The sequence below is a fragment of the Paroedura picta genome, chromosome 16, assembly GCF_049243985.1.
Source record: "Paroedura picta isolate Pp20150507F chromosome 16, Ppicta_v3.0, whole genome shotgun sequence".
NCBI classification, from domain to species: domain Eukaryota; kingdom Metazoa; phylum Chordata; class Lepidosauria; order Squamata; family Gekkonidae; genus Paroedura; species Paroedura picta.
The window spans coordinates 13,771,514-13,796,588 of record NC_135384.1 but is presented as its reverse complement, the minus strand read 5'-3'; the positions used below and the strand labels follow the sequence as shown (position 1 = coordinate 13,796,588).

At 40.6% G+C, this 25,075-nt stretch overlaps 4 protein-coding genes across 4 annotated transcripts; all 4 read right to left on the bottom strand.

Moving 5' to 3' along the window:
- Positions 1-987: 987 nt before the first annotated feature.
- On the bottom strand, positions 988-2,157 carry LOC143826409 (olfactory receptor 6N1-like). The gene has a single exon (XM_077315195.1). The coding sequence runs from the start codon at positions 2,097-2,099 to the stop codon at positions 1,161-1,163; it is 939 nt and encodes a 312-aa protein (XP_077171310.1). The 5' UTR covers positions 2,100-2,157; the 3' UTR covers positions 988-1,160.
- Positions 2,158-5,626: 3,469 nt separating this feature from the next.
- On the bottom strand, positions 5,627-6,571 carry LOC143825376 (olfactory receptor 5AR1-like). The gene has a single exon (XM_077313402.1). The coding sequence runs from the start codon at positions 6,569-6,571 to the stop codon at positions 5,627-5,629; it is 945 nt and encodes a 314-aa protein (XP_077169517.1).
- Positions 6,572-13,383: 6,812 nt separating this feature from the next.
- On the bottom strand, positions 13,384-17,145 carry LOC143826193 (olfactory receptor 6N1-like). Its single transcript, XM_077314856.1, has 3 exons — positions 17,018-17,145; positions 15,393-15,662; positions 13,384-15,014 (listed from the first exon to the last, which is right to left on the bottom strand). The coding sequence occupies exons 2-3, from the start codon at positions 15,396-15,398 to the stop codon at positions 13,986-13,988; spliced, it is 1,035 nt and encodes a 344-aa protein (XP_077170971.1). The 5' UTR covers positions 15,399-15,662; positions 17,018-17,145; the 3' UTR covers positions 13,384-13,985.
- Positions 17,146-23,393: 6,248 nt separating this feature from the next.
- LOC143825375 (olfactory receptor 5AP2-like) lies at positions 23,394-24,350 on the bottom strand. The gene has a single exon (XM_077313401.1). It carries the CDS (start codon positions 24,348-24,350, stop codon positions 23,394-23,396), a length of 957 nt encoding a protein of 318 aa, XP_077169516.1.
- Between the last annotated feature and the right edge of the window lie 725 nt (positions 24,351-25,075).

The following is a 25,075-nucleotide window of genomic DNA, read 5'->3' as shown; positions in this document are numbered from 1 at the left end:
CCAAAGTAATTAATAGTTAAAGAACTTTAAGGCGAAGTGATAATCATCATCATCATTGTTATGTCACCAGTAGAAGTGTAAGAATTACTCAAAAGTATAAGCCATTGAAAAAGACGTATCCAAAAACAAGGCATACCAGGTCTTATTCTGGCATGTTTAAATTGAATAAACTGTTCCTATAGCAGCCAGTGTGATATATTATTGTCTATCTGCAGAGAAAGAGAGACCATTAATAGAAGAAATCCTATTAATGTATTATCAGGCCCAAAAAATAATAAGCTCAGTATGTTTATACAGAGCCTCTTGTGGTGCAGAGTGGTAAGGCAACAGAAATGCAGTCTGAAGCTGGGAGTTCAAGGCTGGGAGTTCGATCCCAGCAGCCGGCTCAAGGTCGACTCAGCCTTCCATCCTTCCGAGGTCGGTAAAATGAGTACCCAGCTTGCTGGGGGGTAAACGGTAATGACTGGGGAAGGCACTGGCAAACCACCCCGTATTGAGTCTGCCATGAAAACGCTAGAGGGCTTCACCCCAAGGGTCAGACATGGCTCAGTGCTTGCACAGGGGATACCTTTACCTTTACCTTATGTTTATAAAACTTTTAAAAATCATATCACTTTCATGAATACAATACTAAACACCTGTCCCATGTTTGTTGTTCTGAATGTCCCCTTTTTGTATCAAGGAAAAAAATATAAATTTGGCTAGTCCGAGAAGGAATAGGTTATGACTGTGATCCCCTCCAATGTAATTAATAAGGTAAAGAACTTTGAGGTGAAGTAAAAATAATTATTAATGTATATTCAGGCCCCAAAATAATAGGCTCAGTGTGCTTATAAGGATTTCTTTAATCATCAAACTTTCATGAATACAGCATATTTAATACCTGTCCCGTGATTGCCATTCTGAATGTCGCCTTTTTGTGTCAAGAAAATAAGGTCAGCCTATATTCAGATGACTGATAAGATGCCAATGGTACAATTATCTTGAGAAGAAAGGTAGTTAGGACTTGAATCATTACCTTTTTTAAAACAAACAAAGGGAAAATGTACAGTACATTCCTAAGCATATGTATTCAAAATGTACATTTTGAATGGAAATTCAAAACTCAGTGCTACTTAATCATTTAAAAATGTGTTAAGAATCGCAGCCTTGGTAATCTATCATTTCAAGATTTCTTTGGGCTTCTTTCGTGGGCACAGCAGAGTCTTATTTTTACGGTCCATTGCCTGAGTTCCATTGAGAACTCTCATTGCAAACCTCCGAAGAGACTCCTTCACATCTTTGTTTCTCAGACTATATACAAGAGGGTTGATCAGAGGTGTCAGGATAGTGTAGAAGACAGAGAAAGCTTTATTCAAGTCTTTGAGGGAGGTGGAGTCTGGTAAGACATACACAGCTGCTATTGTTCCATAGTAAATGGTTACCACAATGAGGTGGGAAGAGCAGGTAGAAAAAGCTTTCTGCCTTCCAGTGGTGGATGGGATTCTGAGGATGGTAATAATGATGTATACGTATGACATCAAGGTTAGTGAAAATGGTGGAAAGGTGAACACAGAGACCAATAATAAAATCAGTGTCCTTAAAACAATGGTGTTGCTACAAGACAACTGGATAATTGGGAAAGTGTCACAAAAAAAATGGTTGATCTTATTAGGACCGCAGAAAATGAGCCTTGACATCAATATCATTGTTATAGTACTAGCGAATAAACCAGCTATCCAAGACCCAGCTGCCAACTGGAGGCACAGTTTACTATTCATTAAGGACACGTAATGAAGAGGCTTACATATAGCCAAATACCGATCATAGGACATTGCAAAAAGCAGGTAGCATTCAACAGCAGCTAAAGTCTGAAAGAAATAATGTTGCACAAAGCATTGTCCGACTGAAATAGTTCTGTCTCCAGTTAGCAAACTAGTCAGCATTCTGGGTGAAATAGCTGAACTATACAAAGTCTCCAGACAGGATAAATTTCCAAGAAAGAAATACATGGGGGTGTGGAGATGTTGATCAGTCAAAACAAGAAAAATAAGGAGGAGGTTTGCAATCATGGTCATTATGTAGACAACTAAGAAGACCACTAGCAGAAAGATCCTCATGTCCTCGACATTTCTAAATCCCAACAGGATGAATTCTTTGATGGCTGTTTGATTTTTAAATTCCAGGGTTTCAACACTCTCTGCATCTGTGGAAAGCAGCATTACGGGATATTTTAGTTACTGTCAATAATTCAGACATAGGTGGATGATCTGAAAGGATTCCAAATGTTAGCTTAAGTGTTCAGGGACCCTACTTAATAAACCAGACCAATAATGCTTCTTAATAGATGAATTTTTAACTGCTCAAGATGTTCTATTATTGTCAGCTTTCTGAAATGTAAATAAAGATCAAACTGCGTAAGATGCTATGGTTCATAACAACAATTTGTGATTGCTTTCACTATGAATTACATGTAAATGTTGGGGTAGTGCAAATGAGGTAAAAAACAGCAGCAAAATACATAATTTTCCGAAACAGTCTCAATCTCAGCTACCTCACAGGGGAGGTGGGGAGAGGAAGTGAGGTGAGGTTGTCTAAGCCAGTGATCCCCAACCCCCGGTCCGGGGACTGGGACCGGTCCGTGGATCAGTCGGTATCGGGCCACGGCTCTTCCTCATCCTCCTCCCCGGCTGCTGCCTCAGGGGCTGCCCTGTCACTCTGCCACCAGCTCACCTATGGTGTTCTCCAGCAGCCGCCATGGCTGGGGGTCCCCCTCAGCATGGCACTGCGCAGCTGCTGCTTGCAGTGGCCCCCAACAGGCGAAGGGAAATCAGGGGTGCCGGCAGGAAAGCAAGTGGAGCAGGGGCTCAGGCTGCGGTGATGTCCCTCAGATAAAGACTATCCTCCCCCGGACCTCAGTAAAATTGTCAAGCATTGACCAGTCCTGGTGATAAAAAGGTTGCGGACTGCTGGCCTAAGCCATATGATAAACTTTTTCACACAGGAATGGGAACTTCAAAATCATCATGGATATGGAGACGTTAGATGTTAAAAGGAAGAGATTTTTTTTTTAATCCACAAAGCTAACAGAAAATCTTTGCAAGACCTCAAGATGTCCTCTCCTGTATGGTTGTTTATGAGTTTTCTGTATTTAAATTGTATGGCTATGAGATGTACATGATGGATGTAAAAAGGTTCAAAAAACTTTCACCAGATATTAGAAAGAAAAAGTCACATTTACTTACTGTGCATGTCTTTCTTCTATATGGAGAACATCAACAAGGCGTTGCTTCTTAATGTATTCATCAACCCAACACAATTTTACTGCACAACACTGCCCTGACTCATTTCCTCGCGTGACACTTGCTCAAAACATAAGACTTGACATTTTGACTCAGATGGCAATCTGTTTTTATACTTACATGCAACACAAATGTCTGAATAAAGACAGTATTTGACTGTATCTCTGACTCCTTGGGAATTTAAACCAGGGAGACTGTGAGAAAAACAACATGAAACCCATAGGGAAATCAGTAAGGAAAGTACAATTTTAAGTCCTAAAATGAGTGAAGAACGGAGAACCATTTAGGGTGAAAACCACTGTTAAGCAATCTCTGTTGATGTAGAAAAGTAACCATGAAGTCCATTCACCTCCCTAACTCAGAAGAATACTGAATGTGTCAGTTGTCGTCAATGAGAGTATTGTCATGTCAGGTTAGCAATATCCAAGTGGGGAATGGAATTGTCCCATAATTGCATTCAGTCTCCAAACCAGATTATTGAAACTTTTGATCGTGAAATATTCTTCAGGCTTTGAGGTCCCCTGGAAGTGATGTTAGCTGGCCACACCAATAGAAAATAGATGTCACTAGAACTGACACCACCCAGACAATCCCACCAGATGTGACATCACCAGACCACTCCCATATCACAGGAAGTAGTGTTGCCATTCCTCTTCATGTGTCAAAATTATTGATATATCTATTAGATTCAACCCTCTCCTACATTTGACTTTCACACATTGGTAGAGATGTCAATTTCCGGGGGTATGGGGGACCTGGAGATCTCAAAGAAATACAAATTGATGTCCTTTGCTTCATGAACAAAACAATACGTGCACACTGGGATGGCTGGCTGTTTGCTCTTCTTCAGATAAAAGGTGCATGAGGTGGATTTCAGAGACTGTGGCTGAAACCTGTGCAAAGGACCTGGAATTCCACCTCCATTTCCAACCCCAGAAGCCTCCAGATCGTTCTTCTTCTTCCTGACCTCCCTACAGTATGGACTTGCAGAAGCCAGTATGGCTCCTGAATGGGAATATTCACCCAATAGGTTCCCAGCTGACCATATGAACACAAGACAGGCCAGCCCTCTGAGTCACATAGTCACCAAATCCCAGGATTCATCAAGAGGTCTACCAGTAAAGCCACAGCTTCAGAAGCCCTCCCTTGTCATGAATCCCCCTGTTCGAACCCGTTAATATAAGCTGAATGAATGAATATCATACAACATTCTGGCTCTCTGTTATCGACCAATAATAACAGGGAACAAATCAATGATTTTCTTCAATGGACTGAAAATGAAATTGTGGGACAGTAGACATGCCTGTGTTTAAGGCCAAAAGTAACATCTAGAATACTGACCTCTGTGTCCAATCCTACTAAGCTCAAATCTGTACTATAGAGCTGAATGATTCCCCCCTCCCATGTCAATGAGATAACACATCAGATCCAAATTTAATATTTAAGTTTTTAATGTTTAATGATTTTAATGTAAGACAGAAACTTGATATTTAATTATTATTCTTAAGTTTTATATAGGAATCCTATGTTCTATGCAATTTTGTAATCAGCCCTGAGTTTTTGAAGACAGGGAGAAATATAAATGCCAAAATGAAAATAAAAAAAATAAAATCGTGCTGGATTGGGGTTCATCAGAGATTTTGCTGATAAATGAAGGAAAGGCAAGGGCAATGCCAAAAAAGGGCAATGCCAAGGTTAAAGGGACTGGTGTAGAAAGAAGCCACATGGCATGGGAATGGTAAAGAGGGGGAACTATTCTAAATATCCATTTAGCATATTTCCCACACCTCCAAGAAAACTCATCTAAATTGGCCACATTAAAAACAATTCTTCTGGCCTGCAGAGAGACAGCTGATGAGAAGACCAGCCAGCCGAAAATCCAGATAGATGAAAAATATCAGTCTGGCTTGTCTGAGGAGTAGGCTGTGACCACAATCCCCTCAAATGTAATTAATAAAGTAAAGATGTTTGAGGTGAAGTAATAATAATAATTAATGCTCTTCAGGCCCAATAATAATACACAGAGTGTGTTTATTAAGCTTTTAAAAATCATCTAACTTTCATGAATACAGAATATTTAACACCTGTCCTATTTTTGCCATTCTGAATGACCCCGTTTTGTATCAAGGAAATATGGTCAGCTTATATTAAAATGACTGATAAGATTTCAGTGCTACAATTATCTTGAGAAGAAATATAGTTAGGAATTGAATTGTTACTATTTTTAAAAAATATATTAAAGGGAAAATGTACAGGTCTCTCCTAAGCATATTTATTCAAAATTTTGTTTAAAAAAAACCCAGTGCTACTTAATCCTTTAAAAATGTATAAAGAATCAAAGCCCTTTATTCTATCATTTCAAGATTTTTTGGCTTCTTTCGTGGGCACAGTAAAGTTCTATTTTTCTGGTCCATTGCCCGAGTTCTGTTGAATACTATGGTTGCAAACCTCCAAAGAGACTCCTTCACATCTTTGTTTCTCAGACTATATACCAGAGGGTTGATCAGAGGTGTCAGGATAGTGTAGAAAACAGAAAAAGCTTTATTCAAGTCTTTTAAAGAGGTGGAGTCTGGTAAGACGTACACAGCTACTATTGAGCCATAGTAAATTGTTACCACAATGAGGTGGGAAGAGCAGGTAGAAAAAGCTTTCTGCCTTCCAGTGGAGGATGGGATTCTGAGGATGGTAATAATGATGAATACATATGACATTACGGTTAGCGTGAATGGAGGAAAGGTGCATACAGAGACCAATAATAAAATCAGTGTACTTAAAACAATGGTGTTGCTACAAGACAAATGGATAATTGGGAAAGTGTCACAAAAAAAATGATTGATCGTATTAGGACCGCAGAAAATGAGCCTTGACATCAATATAATTGTTGAAGTACTAGCGAATAAACCAACCATCCAAGCTCCAGCTGCCAACTGGAGACATACTTTACCATTCATTAAGGTCACGTAATGAAGAGGCTTACATATAGCCAAATAGCGATCATAGGACATTGCAAAAAGCAGATAGCATTCAGCAGCAGCTAAAGTCTCAAAGAAATAATGTTGCACAAAGCATTGTCCGACTGAAATAGTTCTGTCTCCAGTTAGCAAACTAGTCAGCATTCTGGGTGAAATTGCTGTACTATAAATAGTCTCCAGACAGGATAGATTTCCAAGAAAGAAATACATGGGGGTGTGGAGACGTTGGTCAGTCAACACAAGAACAAGAAGCAGGAGGTTTGCAATAATGGTCATTATGTAGACCACCAAGAAGACCACTAGCAGAAAGATCCTCATGTCCTCGACATTTCTAAAACCCAACAGGATGAATTCTTTGATGACTGTTTGATTTTTAAATTCCAGGGTTTCGACACTCTGCATCTGTGGAAAGCAGCATTATGGGATATTTTAGTTACTGCCAATTATTCAGACATACGTGGATGATCTGAAAGCATTCCAAAAGTTAGCTTAAGTGTTCAGGGACCCTACTTAATAAACCATGCTACTATGAATTTTTAACTGCTCAAGATGTTCTATTATTGTCAGCTTTCTGAAATGTAAATAAAAATCTTTCTTATGAGCTTCAAAGAGTCAAACTAAGATGCTATGGTTCTCAACATCAGTTTGTGATTACTTTCACTATGAATTTAATGTAATTGTTTGGGTAGTGCAAATGGGGTACAAAAACAACAGAAAAATATATAAATTTTTCTTACTCATTTTTCTTCCTTAAGGGATCAAACTGGTGTTTTTAATTGGTCACTCTCTTTTAAGCTAATTAAAGTGTCCTGACTGCTATTTTGGTGAACCATGCAGCCAACTGGGTGACCTGGGGCTAGTTCTGACTGACCAGACATGTGAGAGCTCTCTCAGACCTTTTCCATTCCAAGGACTCCTCCAGGCATCATTTTGTGATGACTGTCCCCCTATTGCGTCCTTTTGCCCCTGAATTGATCCCCAAGATTTGTGTCTGCACTGAAGCCAAAGGAAGGAATTGAATACTTCCTGGCAGCCTTTTTGTGAAACCTGTCCATCTTTGTCAAGTGATGAAAACATCCAAACATCAACCAGCAACAATTTGTTGCCTTTGAATGCCCCTCTTGGCTATTTGGGGGTTGGACTGAATGACCCACGTGGTCCTTTCCAACTCTGTGATTCTATGATTCTATGATTCTTCCAAGTCAAAAAACTTTTTTTTTAACACAAAACACTCCAATTGTATTTTAACACAAACACATAATGACACAAACTAATAGGCGGAGTACAAAAAGGTGAGATGTCGTTTCATGCCATTTCCCACCAACACACAAAGCACAAAAAACATTTTTGGAAAATTATGCACATTATTTACTTCACATTTCTACAGCACCTTCAGAGCTATGTTTAAGTCAGTTCACCAACTGGCAAGCAAATGCCCATGGAATGACCAATTATGGCAAATTTTTCTGCTCCGTCCTTTTTCAGGAAGTGGTTGATTTCACTGGCCAATTCACAGATTCATAGGTGGAGTGCAGTGGGACAAGGAACAATGCCTTCATTTTCAGGAACTCTAACTTGTGCTCCACCATTGATGCAGGGGTGTTCGTCCTGGGAAACCCCACTATTGAGGGCATCTACAGATAACCTCCCCCCCAATTTCCCTGAACCTGGTGATGAAAACTTTAAAAAACACATCAAGTATGATTAGACAACAGAGTATTTCCGAAAGGAGTGGTTGTTGAAGCACACAAACTGTCACCCATCTCACTACCAAGGTTAAAATTGAAACTTACGGAAAAGAGAGAGGATGTGCTGACCAAACATGGGAGCGGATGGGAGAAATCTATTTTGTTAGATGGGAATAGTGTGGTAACACAACAAGCCTTTTTGTTATAGGTCGTGGGAGGTAGGGGAAATAGACGATGGAAGTGATGCTAAATGGTGGTTGGGAAAAATGTTGGACACAGACTGGAAAAGTCCAAATGTCTACATTGCCACATTGGTGAATTTAGACTCCATCAGTTCAAAAAAGGAAAAAAAGATTTCTGAGGAATCCCCTGTTGTGAAACAAGGGAGAGGAGAATTTGGATCTGCAGCCAAAAAAAGCTAAGTGTAGTGTGGAAATGGACAAAAAACTCGACACTATATAAATGAAAATCCAAGATAAACCCTGCTGAAACAGTCTCAATCTCAGCTACCTCACAGGGTCTCCCTTGTGGGAAGAGGAAGTGAAGGTGAGGTTGTTTAAGCCATATCATAAACTTTTCCACACAGGAATGGGAACTTCAAAATCATGGATATGGAGAAAGATGTTAAAAGACCCCAGTATGTCCTCTCTTGCATGGTTGTTTATGAGTTTTCTATATTTAAACTGTATGGGTATGAGATGTACTTGATGGATGTAAAAAGCTTCAACAAACCTTCACCAGATGTTAGAAAGAAAATGTCGCATTTACTTACTGTGCATATTTTTCTTCTATATGGAGAGCATCAACAACCCATTGCTTCTTAATGTATTCATCAACTCAACAGAATTTTACTGTACAACACTACCCTACCACATTCTGTCACTGGACACTTGCTCAAAACATAAGACTTGAAATTTTGACTCCGATGGCAATTTCTTTTTATAGTTACATGCAACACAAATGTCTGAATAAAGACAGTATTTGACTGTATCTCTGACTCCTTGGGAATTTAAACCGGGGAGACTGTGAGAAAAACAACATGAAACCCATAGGGAAATCAGTAAGGAAAGTACAATTTTAAGTCCTAAAATGAGTGAAGAAAGGAGAACCATTTAGGGTGAAAACCACTGTTAAGCAATCTTTGTTGATGTAGAAAAGGAGCCATGAAGTCCATTCACCTCCCTAACTCAGAAGAATACTGAAGGTGTCAGTTGTCTTCAATGAGAATATTGTCATGTCAGGTTAGCAATATCCATGTGCAGAGTGGAATTCTCCCATAATTGCACCCAGTCTCCAGACCAGTTTATTGAAACTGTGAAATATTCTTCAGGCTTTGATGACTCTTGAAAGTGATGTGAGCTGGCTACACCCATAGAAGTCATATGTCAATAGAAGTGACACCACCCAGCCTATCCCACCAGATGAGACATGACCACTCCCATATCACAGGAAGAAGCGTTATCATTCCTCTTCCTCTTTTCATATGTAAAAAGAATTTATATATCTATTAGATCCACTCCTCCCCTACATTTGACTTTCATAAATTGCTAGAGATGTCAATGTCTCAGCGGGTGGGGAGCTGGAGATCTCAATGAAATTCAAACTGATCTCCTTTGCTTCATGAGCAAAACAATATCTGCACTCTGGGCTAGCTGGCTGATTGCTCTTCTTCAGATTATAGGTGCCTAACGTGGGTCTGAGAAGCTGTGTCTGTAGCCTGAGCAAAGGAGCTTCACCGGTGCCGCCGTCTCCTTCCGCTGGTAACCTCAAGTCCAGATGTAGTTTCTTGTTATTTGCCTCCCTACAGTATGTCCTTCCTGAAGCCAGCCCTGCTCCTTACTGGGAATATTGACCACATGGGTTGCCAGCTATCGGTTGCCAGGGTAGCAATATCCAAGTGGAGATTTCAGAGGCTGTGGCTGAACTCATAAGAATACTGAAGGTGTCAGTTGTCTTCACTGAGAATATAGTCATGTCAGGTTAGCAATATCCAAGTGGGGAATGGAGTAGACATGCCTGTGTTGTAGGCCAAAAGTAACATCTAGAACAGTGACCTCTCTGTCCAATCCCACCAAGCTCAAAATTGTAGAGCTGAATGATTCCACCCTCCCATGTCAATGAGATAACACATCAGATCAAAATTTAATATTTAATATTTTAATGTTTAATGATTTTAATGTAAGCCAGAAACTTGATATTTAATTATTATTCTTAAGTTTTATAAAGGAATCCTATGTTTTATACATTGTTGTAATCCGCCCTGAGTTTTGGAAGACAGGGAGTAATCTAAATGCCAAAATGAATATAAAGAAATAAATGCATACTGGATTGGGGTTCATCAGAGCTTTTGCTGATAAATGATGGAAAGGCAAGGCTCCTTTTAATGCAAAAAGGGCAATGACAAGGTTAAAGGGACTGGTGTGGAAAGAAGCCACATGACATGGGGATGGTAAAGAGGAGGAAATATTCTAAATATCCATTTAGCATATTTCCCACACCTCCAAGAAAACTCATCTAAATTGGCCACATAAAAGCAATTCTTCCGGCCTGCAGAGAGAAAGCTGATAAGAAAAACAGCCAGCCGAAAACCTCATTTCCTCACTGGACGCTTGCTCAAAACATAAGACTTGAAATTTTGACTCAGATGGAAATTTGTTTTTATATTTACTCGCAACACAAATGTCTATCTGAAGACAGTATTTGCCTGTATCTCTGTATCCTTGGGAATTTAAACTGGGGAGACTATGTGAGGAAGAACAACATGAATCCCTTCAGGGAAATCAGTAAGGAAAGTACAATTTTAAGTCCTAAAATAACCAGTGAATGGTGGAAAATCATTTAGGGTGAAAACCACTGTTAAGCAATCTCTGTTGATGTAGAAAAGTAAAAATGAAGTCCGTTCACCTCCCTAACTCAGAAGAATACCGAAGGTGTCAGTTGTCTTCACTGAGAGTATTGTCATGTCAGGTTAGCAATATCCAAGTGGGGAATGGAATTCTCCCATAATTGCATTCAGTTTTCAATTTATTGGAACTTTTCATCATGAAATATTCTTCAGGCTTTGAGGACTCCTGAAAGTGATGTCAGCTGGCCACACCTATAGAAGTCATATGTCACTAGAAGTAACACCACCCAGACAATCCCTCCAGATGTGACATCGCCAGACCACTCCCATATTGCAGGAAGTAGTGTTGCCATTCCTCTTCTCTTCATAGGTCAAAATAATTGATATATCTATTAGATTCACCCTTCTCTTGCATTTGACTTTTATAAATTGGTAGAAATGTCAATTTCTAGGGGTAGGGGGGAGCGAGTGATCTCAAAGAAATACAAACTGATCTCTTTTGCTTCATGAACAAAACAATATCTGCACTCTGGGCTGGCTGGCTCTTTGCTCTTCTTTAGAGGGAAGGTCCCTGAGGTGGATTTCAGAGGCTGTGGCTGAAACCTGTGCAAAGGACCTGGAATTCCACCTCCATTTCCATTCCCCAGAAGCCTCAAGTCCAGATGCATCTTCTTCTTCCTGACCTCCCTACAGTATGGACTTGCAGAAGCCAGTATAGCTCCTGAATGGGAATATTCACCCAATAGGTTCCCAGCTGACCATATGAACACAAGACAGGCCAGCCCTTTGAGTCACATAGACCCATTATGCACGGGGGTTTTAGCGCACATTCGGGGTGGAATGGCGGCGACTAAAATCACGGATAACGCACGGAGCCGGCTGCAACCGCCTGCAGCTTCGGTGCATGCCGCCGAAAAAGCCGCGTCAGTGAAACGCGGAAGAAAGCGCAGCTTCCGGGTGAGCGGGGCGCAACCAGAAGCGGCGCCCGGATCGGCGCGTGCATAATCGGTTACTCTGGGTTTTGCCGCCGTCGCGCCCCGCCCCGTGTATAACCGGTATGCGTCGCGTCTTCCCCCTCCGCGTTTTCCATGTGACCCGAAATCGCCGTTTCGGCGGCCGTGCATAATGGGCCATAGTCACCAAATCCCAGGATTCATCAAGAGGTCTACCAGTAAAGCCACAGCCTCAGAAGCCCTCCCTTGTCATGAATCTCTCTGTTCCTCGAGTCTCCTGGCCAGGCCTCAAAGTCCATTAATCATTTCTGGTTTAGGTTTCCTATTTCTGCGTACCAAAGTGTCTTGTTTATAGAGCGCTATCTCTTCCTGCCCTCTCCCTACCCATCAATGGCCTTGTAGTGTCTACCTTGTAGCAACATCCCTCTGCCACCCGACTTCGAAGGGGCCATCTGGCCCTCCCCTATTGGGTCCCTGGTATAAAACACCCTTTGGGGTCTTTGTCCTTTGTCTCTGCCAACATGTTTGCTTCAATGAACTGTGCCCGTAGTGTCTTTGTGTTAGACTTCTGGAAATAAAGCTTTCTTAACACTTCCATTTTGTGTGATGTCCAAGCGTAGCTATTCACCAGCAACATGGCAGTAACTTCTGCCTGGTTCCTGACATTTGCCACCAAAGCAACAATAAGACTATCACTGCCCTAGTCATCATAAGGACATACAAAAGGGCCTGTGATGGCCCTGACTCACTGCTAATGTCAAGCAGAACTAGGGATTTTCCCAGGCACCAGACCACCAGTAATGTGGAGCAAATTCCCAGTGTGGAAAAGGTGCTGGCAGAACGAACTGCCTAGTGAGATCAAGGCCCTATCCGAACTCAGAGAGTTTCATAGGAACTGCAGAATGAAGCTCTTTTGCCAAGCTTCAGGATAACACCAGGAAAAGGTGACCCCATGATCACCCAGTTTCCAGGAAACTGGCATTTATGCTTGGTGCATCCCTGTTCATCTGCCATATGCAATTCAATGTTGTATGCTATTCATGGGTTATCTATGACTGTTATATTTCTCTGTTTCAAATGGCTGCAAGTGTTTGATGCGTTTTCTTGTTTGCTTTGATCTATGTACATTGCCCCAAAAGGTAACAGTGAGGGGTGGAATATAAGCTGAATGAATGAATATCATACAACATTCTGGCTCTCTGTTATTGACCAATAATTATAGGGAACTAATCAATGATTTTCTTCAATGGACTGAAAATGAAATTGTGGGACAGTAGACATGGCTGTGTTGTAGGCCAAAAGTAACATCTAGAACAGTGACCTCTCTGCCCAATCCCACCAAGCTCAAAATCTGTACTGTATAGCTGAATGATTCCACCCTCCCATGTCAATGAGATAACACATCAGATCCAAATTTAATATTTCATATTTTAATGTTTAAAGGTTTTAATATAAGACAAAAACTTGATATTTAATTATTATTCTTACGTTTTATAAAGGAATCCTATGTTCTATGCAATTTTGAAATCAGCCCTGAGTTTTTGAAGACAGGGAGAAATATAAATGCCAAAATGAAAATAAAAAAAAAAAATCATGCTGGATTGGGGTTCATCAGAGATTTTGCTGATAAATGAAGGAAAGGCAAGGGCAATGCCAAAAAAGGGTAATGCCAAGGTTAAAGGGACTCGTGTAGAAAGAAGGCACATGGCATGGGGATGGTAAAGAGGGGGAAATATTCTAAATATCCATTTAGCATATTTCCCACACCTCCAAGAAAACTCATCTAAATGGGCCACATAAAAACAATTCTTCTGGCCTGCAGAGAGACAGTTGAGGAGAAGACCAGCCAGCCAAAAATCCAGATAGATTAAAAAATATCAGTCTGGCTAGTCTGAGAAGCAGCAGGCTGTGACCGCAACCCCCTCCAATGTAATTAATAAGGTAAAAATGTTTGAGGTGAAGTAGTAATAATAATAATTAATGATCTTCAGGCCCAAAAATAATATGCTCAGTGTGCTTATAAATCTTTTAAAAATCATCTGAATTTCATGAATACAGAATATTTAACACCTGTCCCGTTTTTGCCACTCTGAATGATCCCTTTTTGTATCAAGGAAATATGGTCAGCTTATATTAAAAAGACGGAAAATGTACAGGTCACTCCTAAGCAAATTTACTCAAATTTTAGTTCCACAAAACCCAGTGCTACTTAATCCTTTAAAAATGTATAAAGAATCAAAGCCCTGTTATTCTATCATGTTATGATTTTTTGGCTTTTTTCGTGGGCACAGTAAAGTTCTATTTTTCTGGTCCATTGCCCGGGTTCTGTTGAATACTATGACTGCAAACCTCCGAAGAGACTCCTTCACATCTTTGTTTCTCAGACTATATACGAGAGGGTTGATCAGAGGTGTCAGGATAGTGTACAAGACAGAAAAGGCTTTATTCAAGTCTTTGAGAGACGTGGATTCTGGTAAAACGTACACAGCTACTATTGAGCCATAGTAAATGGTTACCACAATGAGGTGGGAAGAGCAGGTAGAAAAAGCTTTTCGCCTTCCAGTGGTGGATGGGATTCTGAGGATGGCAATAATGATGAATACATATGACATTACGGTTAGCGTGAATGGTGGAAAGGTGCACACAGAGACCAATAATAAAATCAGTGTACTTAAAACAATGGTGTTGCTACAAGACAAATGGATAATTGGAAAAGTGTCACAAAAAAAATGATTGATCGTATTAGGACCGCAGAAAATGAGCCTTGACATCAATATAATTGTTGAAGTACTAGCGAATAAACCAACCATCCAAGCTCCAGCTGCCAACTGGAGACATACTTTACCATTCATTAAGGTCACGTAATGAAGAGGCTTACATATAGCCAAATAGCGATCATAGGACATTGCAAAAAGCAGGTAGCATTCAGCAGCAGCTAAAGTCTCAAAGAAATAATGTTGCACAAAGCATTGTCCGACTGAAATAGTTCTGTCTCCAGTTAGCAAACTAGTCAGCATTCTGGGTGAAATTGCGGAACTATAAATCGTCTCCAGACAGGATAGATTTCCAAGAAAGAAATACATGGGAGTATGGAGACGCTGGTCAGTCAACACAAGAATAAGAAGCAGGAGATTTGCAACCATGGTCATTAGGTAAACCACCAAGAAGACCACTAGTAGAAAGATCCTTATGTCCTGGACATTTCTAAACCCCAAAAGGATGAATTCTTTGATGACTGTTTGATTTTTAAATTCCAGGTTTTCGACACTCTGCATCTGTGGAAAGCAGCATTATGGAATATTTTAGTTACTGTCAATAATTCAGCCATAGGTGTAGGATCTGAAAGCCTTTAAAATAATAGCTTAATATTTAATATAAAGTCAAGGACCCTAATTAGTGAACCGGACAACAGATGGTACTTGTGCCGAACTAGGGACTAAGGATGCTACTTTTTGACTGCTCGGGAGGTTCTATTATTAATTATAAGATAGATACAAAAAGGTGAGTTGTTGTTTTATGCCATTTCACACACACACACACACACACACAGAGACAGAGAGAGAGAGAGAGAGAGAGAGAGAGAGAGAGAGAGAGAGAGAGAGAGAGATTTTTTGAAAATTATGCACATGATTGACTTCTCACGTCAACAGTACCTTCATAGTTATGTTCAAATCGGTTCTCCAATTGGCAAACAAATTCTCATGGAAGGACCAGGTATGGCAAATCTTTCTGCTCTGTGGTTGATCTCACTGGCCAATTCACTGATGCAGGGAAGTGGTAGAGTAGGAGACGGAACAATGCCTACATTTTCAGGAACTGTAACCTGCTCCAACATGAATGCAGGGGTGTTCGTCCTGGGAAACTCCACTATTGAGAGCATCCACACATGAACCCCCCAATGTTCCTGAACCTGTAGATGGAAACTTTTTAAAAGGCATAAAGTATGATTAATCAACACTGTATTTCTGAAAGGAGCGGTTGATGAAGCACACAGATTGTCACACATCTCACTACCAAGGATAAAGTTGAAATTTAAGGAAACAAGAGAGGGGATGTGCTGACTAAAGATGGAAGCAGATGGGAGAAAACTGTTTTGTTAGATTGGAATAGTGTGGTAACACAGCTTTTTTTTTTTTAGGGCATGGGAGGTTGGGGGAATTCACGATGGAAATGTGATGCTAAAAGGTGGTTGGGAACAATGCTGGACAAATAATGTAAAAGCCTGAACCTCTACATTTCCAGCCTGGCCAGCCCAAATTTAGTCTCTGTCACCCCCCATGTCAAAAAGTGAAAACCAGATTTCAGAGGATACCCCTGTTGTGGAGCAAGGGTGGGGAGAATTTGGATCTGCACCCGAAAGAAGGTGAATTTCAGTGTGGCAATGGACAAAAATCTCAACCCTATACAAAAGCAAATCCAAGCCAAAACTCATATGGAAACAGTCTCAATCTCAGCTACTAAAGGAGGTCCATTGTGGGGAAAGGAAGTGAAGCTATTCGAGTCTCCTTTGGACAGTGGAAATTGGGGGTATAAAAACTCTCTGGGAATTCTTCTAGTCCACCCTCCCTGCCCCCAAAAAACCATGGAGCATTCTTCCAAAGAAAGCAGACTTATTCTGTGGGGAGTGAATCGTTGATAGGAAGAAGGGTGTGTTCCAGTAGAAGACTCATTGGAACAGAGGAATACTCCAGCCGTATTTGGACAATATGTAAGAACCAGAATCTTCCATCAGAGGATGCTACAAATAGCTAAACTGAGTTTTATTTTGTTTAACACTATAGTATGATATTATAAATCAAACCCTTTCAATAAATTTACTTGAAAACCTGTAGGAACACTGAACTCACAGGCCTGCTCATTCTGTGCTAAGAATTCATCTAACAGACTGAATTTTCCTATGGAAAAACAAATCTTCCCATGGATGAACAAACTGGGGGGGGGGGTCCACTGTACAAATACTGTGGGTAAGGTGGAATTATTAGCCATGTGTTTAATTTACATTCCTTTGACCAGGGTCTAGTTAGCTGCAAGATTAATTTAGGGGTTGTCTAAACCATATGATAAACTTTTTCACAGATTGATGGAGTTCTAAAATCAACATGGATATGGAGAAGTTTGGATATGGAGAAGTCAAATGGTGAAACAGAAATATTTTTTTTAATCCACAAAGCTTACAGAAAATCTTTGCAGGACCCTAAGTAGTCCTCTCCTGCATGGTTGTTAAAAACGTCAACACACTTTCACCAGATGTTAGAAAGAAAATATTGCATTTACTTACTGTGCATGTCTTTCTTCTAAATGGAGAGCATCAACAACCCGTTGCTTCTTAATGTATTCATCAATCCAACACCATTGTACTGCACAAGACTGCCCTACCTAATTTCTTCACTGGACACTTGCTCAAAACATAAGACTTGAAATTTTGACTAAGATGGAAATTAGTTTTTATATTTACTCACAACACAAATGACTATCTGAAGACAGTATTTGCCTGTATCTCTGTCTCCTTGGGAATTTAAACTGGGGAGACTATGTGAGGAAGAACAACCCTTAAGGGAAATCAGTAAGGAAAGTACAACTTTAAGTCCTAAAATGAGCAGTGAATGGTGGAGAACCATAATTGCACCCAGTCTCCAGACCAATTTATTAAAACTTTTGACCATGAATGGAACCATGAAGTCCATTCACCTCCCTAACTCAGAAGAATACTGAAGGCGTCAGTTGTCTTCACTGAGAATATTGTTGTGTGTGGTTAACAATATGCAAGTGGAGAATGGAATTCTCCCATAATTGAACCCAGTCTCCACACCAGTTTATTGAAACTTTTGATTGTGAAATATTCTTCAGGCTTTGAGGACCCCTGAAAGTGATGTCAGCTGGCCACACCCATAGAAGTCATATGTCACTAGAAGTGACACAACCTAGACAATCCCACCAGATGTGACCAGACCATTCCCATATCACAGGAAGTTGTGTTGCCATTCCTCTCCCTCTCTTCCTGTGTCAAAAGAATTCATATATCTATTAGATCCACCCCTCCCCTACATTTGACTTTTATAAATTGCTAGATATGTCAATTTCCAGGGGTAGGGGGAAGCTGGAGATCTCAATGAAATTCAAACTGATCTTCTTTGCTTCATGAGCAAAACAATATCTGCACTCTGGGCTGGCTGGCTGATTGTTCTTCTTCAGATTAAATGTTCCTAAGGTGGGTCTGAGAAGCTGTGGCTGTAGCCTGAGCAAAGGAGCTTCACCGGTGCCTCCGTCTCCCTCCGCTGGAAACCTCAAGTCCAGACGCAGTTTCTTCTTATTTGTCTCCCTACACCAGGGGTAGTCAAACTGCGGCCCTCCAGATGTCCATGGAATGCTGGCAGGGGCTCATGGGAATTGTAGTCCATGGACATCTGGAGAGCCGCGGTTTGACTACCCCTGCCCTACACTGTGGCCTTGCTGAAGCCAGCCCTGATCCTTCCTGGGAATATTCACCACATGGGTTGCCAGCTAACCACAGGAACTCAAAATTGTTCAGCTCTCTGAGTCACATGGTCACAGAATCCCAGGATTCATCAAGAGGTCTACTAGGAAGGCGAGAACCTCAGAAGCCCTCCCTATGTTGCCATCATATTAACAGTATAATAGCATCACCACCCCAGTCATTAGAACATAAAAGATGCCATGCTGAATCAGGCTAGTAGCCCATTGTGTCTACCACTCTGTGTCATACAGTGGCCAAAGACCAAGGGCCCTTGCATTACACAAGGAAGGGTGTGTCCACTACAATTCCCCAGAGCCCCTGTGCTAGAAACCAATAAATACGAAAAGGCTTCTGGAGCTCTCGCCATGTTGGTGGGCTTCCTGATGACCTCCTGATGGCAATAGAACTTTCATGGACCTCTGGATGTCTAAGGACCCGCAGTTGGGAATGATTGCTCCAGACTATTAATTCCCATGGATTCTATGATTCTATGATTCTATGATTCTTAAAGGCAGCTTTGTAGGGCAGACTGTATATCAGCACATCATCACTGAGCTTCCTCCACTCCCCAAACTCTGCCTTCATTGGACATCTCCCCTAAATCTCCAGGAATTTCCCATGCTTGAGTTGATAACTCTGTTGTGATGTCCTCTCATGTTTGGAGAGTTTCATTTATGGCACTTGACTTGTCTTATCTTTTAAAATTGTGTGTTCATGATATTAAGTCCTAAAATCTTCAGGTAACTGTGGAAGATGTACCCAAGTATCATTATTTATGATTTATGCTTTATGCTCTTTGCATTTGATTGTAGATAGGCCTTTGGCTATCTACCATAAATGCTATTTGTACCTTTTTGTACCAGAGTGACTAACTTGATAAGAGAGGGGCCATGACTCAGCAATTTCTATGCAGAAGGTCTTGATTGGAGAAAGGATATTCTTTCTATAATATAGGGAAGAACCAAGTACATAGCTGCATTTTCTAGCTTGTTATGTCAAATGTTCACAGGTCTTCTGATAGAGAAAAATCTATCTCAAAAAATGGGATATTTAGCATCATTTAAAGGTAAAGGTATCCCCTGTGCAAGCACCGAGTCATGTCTGACCCTTGGGGTGACGCCCTCTAGCGTTTTCATGGCAGACTCAATATGGGGTGGTTTGCCAGTGCCTTCCCCAGTCATTACCGTTTACCCCCCAGCAGCAAGTTGGGTACTCATTTGACCGACCTTGGAAGGATGGAAGGCTGAGTCAACCTTGAGCCGGCTGCTGGGATCGAACTCCCAGCCTCATGGGCAGACAGCTTCAGACAGCATTTCTGCTGCCTTACCACTCTGCGCCACAAGAGGCTCTTTGTTGTTGTTATGTGCGAAGTCGTGTCCGACCCATCGCGACCCCATGGACAATGATCCTCCAGGCCTTCCTGTCCTCTACCATTCCCTGCTGCTTCAGTGACTCCATCCATCCACCTCATTCTCTGTCGTCCCCTTCTTCTTTTGCCCTCGATCACTCCCAGCATTAGGCTCTTCTCCAGGGAGTCCTTCCTTCTCATGAGGTGGCCAAAGTATTTGAGTTTCATCTTCAGGATCTGTCCTTCTAAAGAGCAGTCAGGGCTGATCTCCTCTAGGACTGACCGGTTTGTTCGCCTTGCAGTCCAAGGGACTCGCAAGAGTCTTCTCCAGCACCAGAGTTCAAAAGCCTCAATTCTTTGACGCTCGGCCTTCCTTATGGTCCAACTTTCGCAGCCATACATTGCAACTGGGAATACCATAGCCTTGACTAAACGCACTTTTGTTGGTAGGGTGATGTCTCTGCTTTTTAGGATGCTGTCTAGATTTGCCATAGCTTTCCTCCCTAGGAGCAAGCGTCTTTTAATTTCTTTGCTGCAGTCCCCATCTGCAGTGATCTTGGAGCCGAGGAAAATAAAATCTGTCACTAAAGAGGCTCTTAGCATCATTAAAAAAGGTAAAGGTAAAGGTATCCCCTGTGCAAGCACCGAGTCATGTCTGACCCTTGGGGTGACGCCCTCTAGCGTTTTCATGGCAGACTCAATACGGGGTGGTTTGCCAGTGCCTTCCCCAGTCATGACCATTTACCCCCCAGCAAGCTGGGTACTCATTTTACCGACCTCGGAAGGATGGAAGGCTGAGTCAACCTTGAGCCGGCTGCTGGGATTGAACTCCCAGCCTTATGGGCAAAGCTTTCAGACGGCTGCCTTACCACTGCGCCACAAGAGGCTCTTTTCTTAGCATCATTACACACTGTAATTTCTTTAGAAGAAATATATTTTTTAAAATAATAGCATAGAGAGAATACAAAAAATGGCTACTTTGTATCCCAAGTACCTTCAGTGACTGCTGAAGCTAGATTATCTAATGTCTTAGCTGGCCTTTGACAGGAATAAATGTTGATGAATGTTGGATTATCTGATGCATGAAGTTTTGTCTTCAACTTTAGGCTGTTTAGACAGTATATGTCCCTTTCCTACTGGTGTATGCTGCTTCTTCAGACAAGAAGAAAAAAAGTAGTACTTTCTACCTGCACATCCCCCTTCTGCTGCTCCCATATTTGCTTCAGGATCATTTCAGTTCCAGATAGCAGCATGAATTTAATCACATCTGTCTGCTTGCTTATTATTAGGTGGTGGAAAGAGGCCATATCTCCGCACCTTCTATGCAGAAGTAAGTATGTGCATTTTGGACCGTTTTGGCTGAAAATGGGCACACAACCATCTGAAACACTTACCAGTATTTTAAATGGCCCAAAGACAGCCCCCCCAAATGCCCAAAATTTATTTTGGAGCATTCTGGCTGTTTTGGGTGGGCAGCCATTGAAAATTTAAGGACCAACAGAGAGCCAGAAACTGCCTGTAGCTTTCCTGCTCCCTGTTTCCCACCTTTGCCTGGGCAAAGGGTAGGGGGGAGGTAGGCAGACCAATTGCTAGGCTCCCTAGAGGAGCCTAGCGAATCATTGCAATGCATTTTGTACATGCATTGCAATGCATTTTGTAGATGCATTTTGTAGATGCATTGCAATGAGGACTTGCATCATGCTAAGTTTGATGCAATACAAGGCAAAGTAAGCGGGTGGGATGTTTTAGACTATAGGTTTGTAGGTTTGGGGGCAAAAACAGCTCTTGACCAATCAAAGAAGTTTTTTACTTTTTGAAAATATTCTGTGTATGGCCCAGAGAGGTATAAACATTGCTGCAATGAGTCTCAGAGCGTGTGCTGGCTGGCTGGCTGGCTGCATTGTCCTATGCTGAGAATTTAAGAACAGAGCAGAGGATCTATTTCCCCATAATTGGATAAAATGGGGCTGGATGAGGACACCCACTTTTGGGTTTTCCTAGAATTGGAGTCCCTAGTCCAATCATCTTGAATCTTGTGGGATCTTTAAAGAAGAGGGTCCTTGAGCTCTCCTGAAAGATTGGAGTCTCTAATTCAAACCCCCATTCCCCAGGCCACAGGGAAATTGGAAATTTAAAAATTGCCAGTGACTTTAATGGCACCCATTGATTTCAATGGTTGAAATATTTCGGAGAGTTCTGAAATGTTTCGGTTGTCCCCGAATCTAAAACAGCTATTTCAGATGGGCTTTAAATGGTCTAAATTAGGTCCTTCCAAACCCAAAATGGTCTGGATTTTTTTTGGGGGGTGCCCATGCCTAGCAGAAGGTTTTGACTGGGGAAAGGATATTCTCTGTCTCATACAGTGGTGAACCAAATACAGGATTTGATATAAGACAGATTCACATGTTCATAGATCTTCTGATACAGAAATCTGTCCCAAAACTATGGGAAACATTACATAATGTAATTTCTGTCTTTTAAAAAATATATTTTTATTTTAGAAAACAAAGTACCGTAATAGTATATAGAGGATACAAAAAGAAGATAAAACAATGTTATATTAGGATAATGATATATTACAGAGTACATAAAACAGAAAATATTTTCACCCAACTTCATTATAATTTTAAAGACATTATCTATAAAATTCAGCAATCCTTACTTCTGCCTGGGTACTTCTATAGGAAACATTTTAAATTTCAAATTTCAATTTTTCATAATTGATCTATTTTGCAACTACATGATTATTTCATCATTACTACATATTCAATATCACACCATTTCTACATTTCAAGTGTTGTGGTGCCTTTTAGATATGTTCAGTTCTGCTTATGACTATACTCATTTATTAATAGCTTTTGATAGGCCTGTACGGCATGCTTTGTCTTCCAAACATGATTTTAAACACATCTAATCAGGTAGCCTATTACAATATACATTGGAATCAATTCTGCAATTTTCTGTATAAGAAAAAGATCTCCCTTAGTCCATATGGAATTTACTTGTGGCCAGTTTACACTTCAATCTAATACTATGAAAGTATTAGAGACCTCTATATTCATTTGGCTACCAGTTTTCCCATTCAATTTTACCAGATTTCTGTCCTCACTACTACAGCTGTCCCATGTAGCTTTTTTCTTCACAAGTTCTGTGAACATCATCAAAAGGGGATCCTCCATACCTCTGTGTAAAAAAGCTATTATGATCCAACCTGCTACTCCATACTATTTTTTAAACTTTTAAAAATGTACAAACGTCTATCGTATTACATTACTTCATTCATTGTTTATTTTTCCAAAATCATGGAGCTATCCATTGTGACCTCTTGATCTTTTTCTGAGCTGTAACATAATAAAGAGACCATCATTTTGTATGTATAGATTTATTGTCTTTTCTTCCACTGTCCACCTAGTTGCCCTTAGTAATTTCATTTCAGTGTGTATTTGATCAGTCACAAATGTTTTGTTTGTACTGTTAACTGTTCCATGAAATCCACTGTAATATTGTTTTCACAAGAGAAGGTTTTCTACAGATATTTGGTCTATCCCTTATGTTCTTGCTATGGCCTGCAATACATCTTCATTTGTCAGTACCTTGAGCAGTCTTTGCAGAGTAAAAATATTTCATAAATAAATGAACTATAGCTAGGATGTGAAGAATTGCAAATTTAATTATGCACACTAAAGGGGCATTTGGATTGGTGACCTCACACTGAAAATCACAAAACATTAAAGCAAACTGGTATTTTGTTTTAAACAGAAGAGCCTTTTGCAAATATTATGTGATCCATCAAAAAAAGATGATGCCACTGAGCATGTGGAACTTTGTGGACTATATTTTTGCAATCATCTGATCAATCTGTCTCCTCAGTGCCTTCTTGACTTCTTTGTTTCTCAGGCTGTAGACAAGAGGATTTATCATTGGAGTTAAGACCGCATAAAAAACTGATAAGAATTTATTGAAGTCTCTCAATGTGTCAGTATTGGGCAAGATGTAGACTACTGTTATTGTACCATAAAAAATGGTAACCACAATGAGGTGAGAGGAGCAGGTTGAAAAGGCCTTTTGCCTTCCACAGGTGGATGGGATTCTCATGATGGTGGTTATGATACAAATATAGGAGGTTAAGGTCAACAAAAATGGAGGAAGGGTAAAAAGAGAGGCAACAAAGTAAATAAGGATTCTCAACAGATGGGTATCGCTGCAGGACAAATCCAAGAGAGGAAAAACATCACAGAAGAAATGATTGATTTCATTGGGGCCGCAATAAGATAACCTGGACACTAATATTATCGTTATTGAAATCCCCATAAACCCACTGAGGAAAGAGCTGCCAACTAACTGCACACAGAATTTCCCATTCATGCGGTTTGTGTAATGCAAGGGCCAGCATATTGCTAAGTACCGGTCGTAGGACATCACAGATAAAAGGTAACACTCAGCTGCCCCTAGAGATGCAAAAAAGTAATGCTGCACAAAACAGAGGTTGAAAGAAATGGTTTTGTCTCCAGTCAGAAGGCTGACCAGAGTCTTTGGCATGATGGTTGAACTGTAGAAGGTTTCCAGGCAGGAAAAATTCCCAAGGAAGAAGTACATTGGAATATGGAGATGCTTATCAACTACAACAAGTACAACCATGAGGATGTTCCCAGCCAAGGTCACAATGTAGATAAAGAGGAAGCATAGGAAGATAAGAGCTTGAAGTTCTGGGAGATTCCTGAATCCTATGAGGATGAACTCTGTAATATTTGTTTGCTTTTTTGTATCTGAGGTGTTTTGGAGAGGCATCTGTAAAGACAATATATTTAAACCAGCGTAATTGTTGAGAATCCCACACATGCAGTTACAAACAAAATGGTTTTTGTCTTCAAGAGAAGTCAACCCCACTTCAGTACTTTGATAGATTAGACCAGTTTAGGACATTTCGTAGTCCCTTAGTTCATTTTACACCAGCAGGCAGTAGATACCATACAGTAGATACCATTCAGAGAAGTTCAAACTAGCAGCACTGCAGTCAACAGGATTCGATAAATAAAGGCCCACGGAATTCAGTAATACTTAAATAGACATTACATGTTCTGGATTAGGGCCTACATTTGCAAATCCAACTTTGGTTTACCGTCCTATGAATAAATGATCTCCTTAAACCTTGCCTCCATTCAGTCAGCATTCTTATTAAATTTTCATCCTTCTTTTTCTCCAAGGAATTTAGGCTGCAATAAGAAGCACACTTATGAGGAAGCAAGTCCCATTGAGTTCAATGCTTCTGATGGGACTATTGCCTTCCTCTTTCATTTTACCCTTCCAACAGTCCTACAAGTTAGACTGAGATAAAGAATTACCCCTTTTTAAGTCTATGAATTTCATTGAACTAGGAAAGGTGTAACTCCACATAGTCTGCACTGCCTGTGAGCATCACAGGATCCTCAAAGATTTACTTGCTATCATTATTCCAATCTGATTTTTGCAAGAAGGATTCTATATAACAATATACTAGCTACAAAAATAAATAG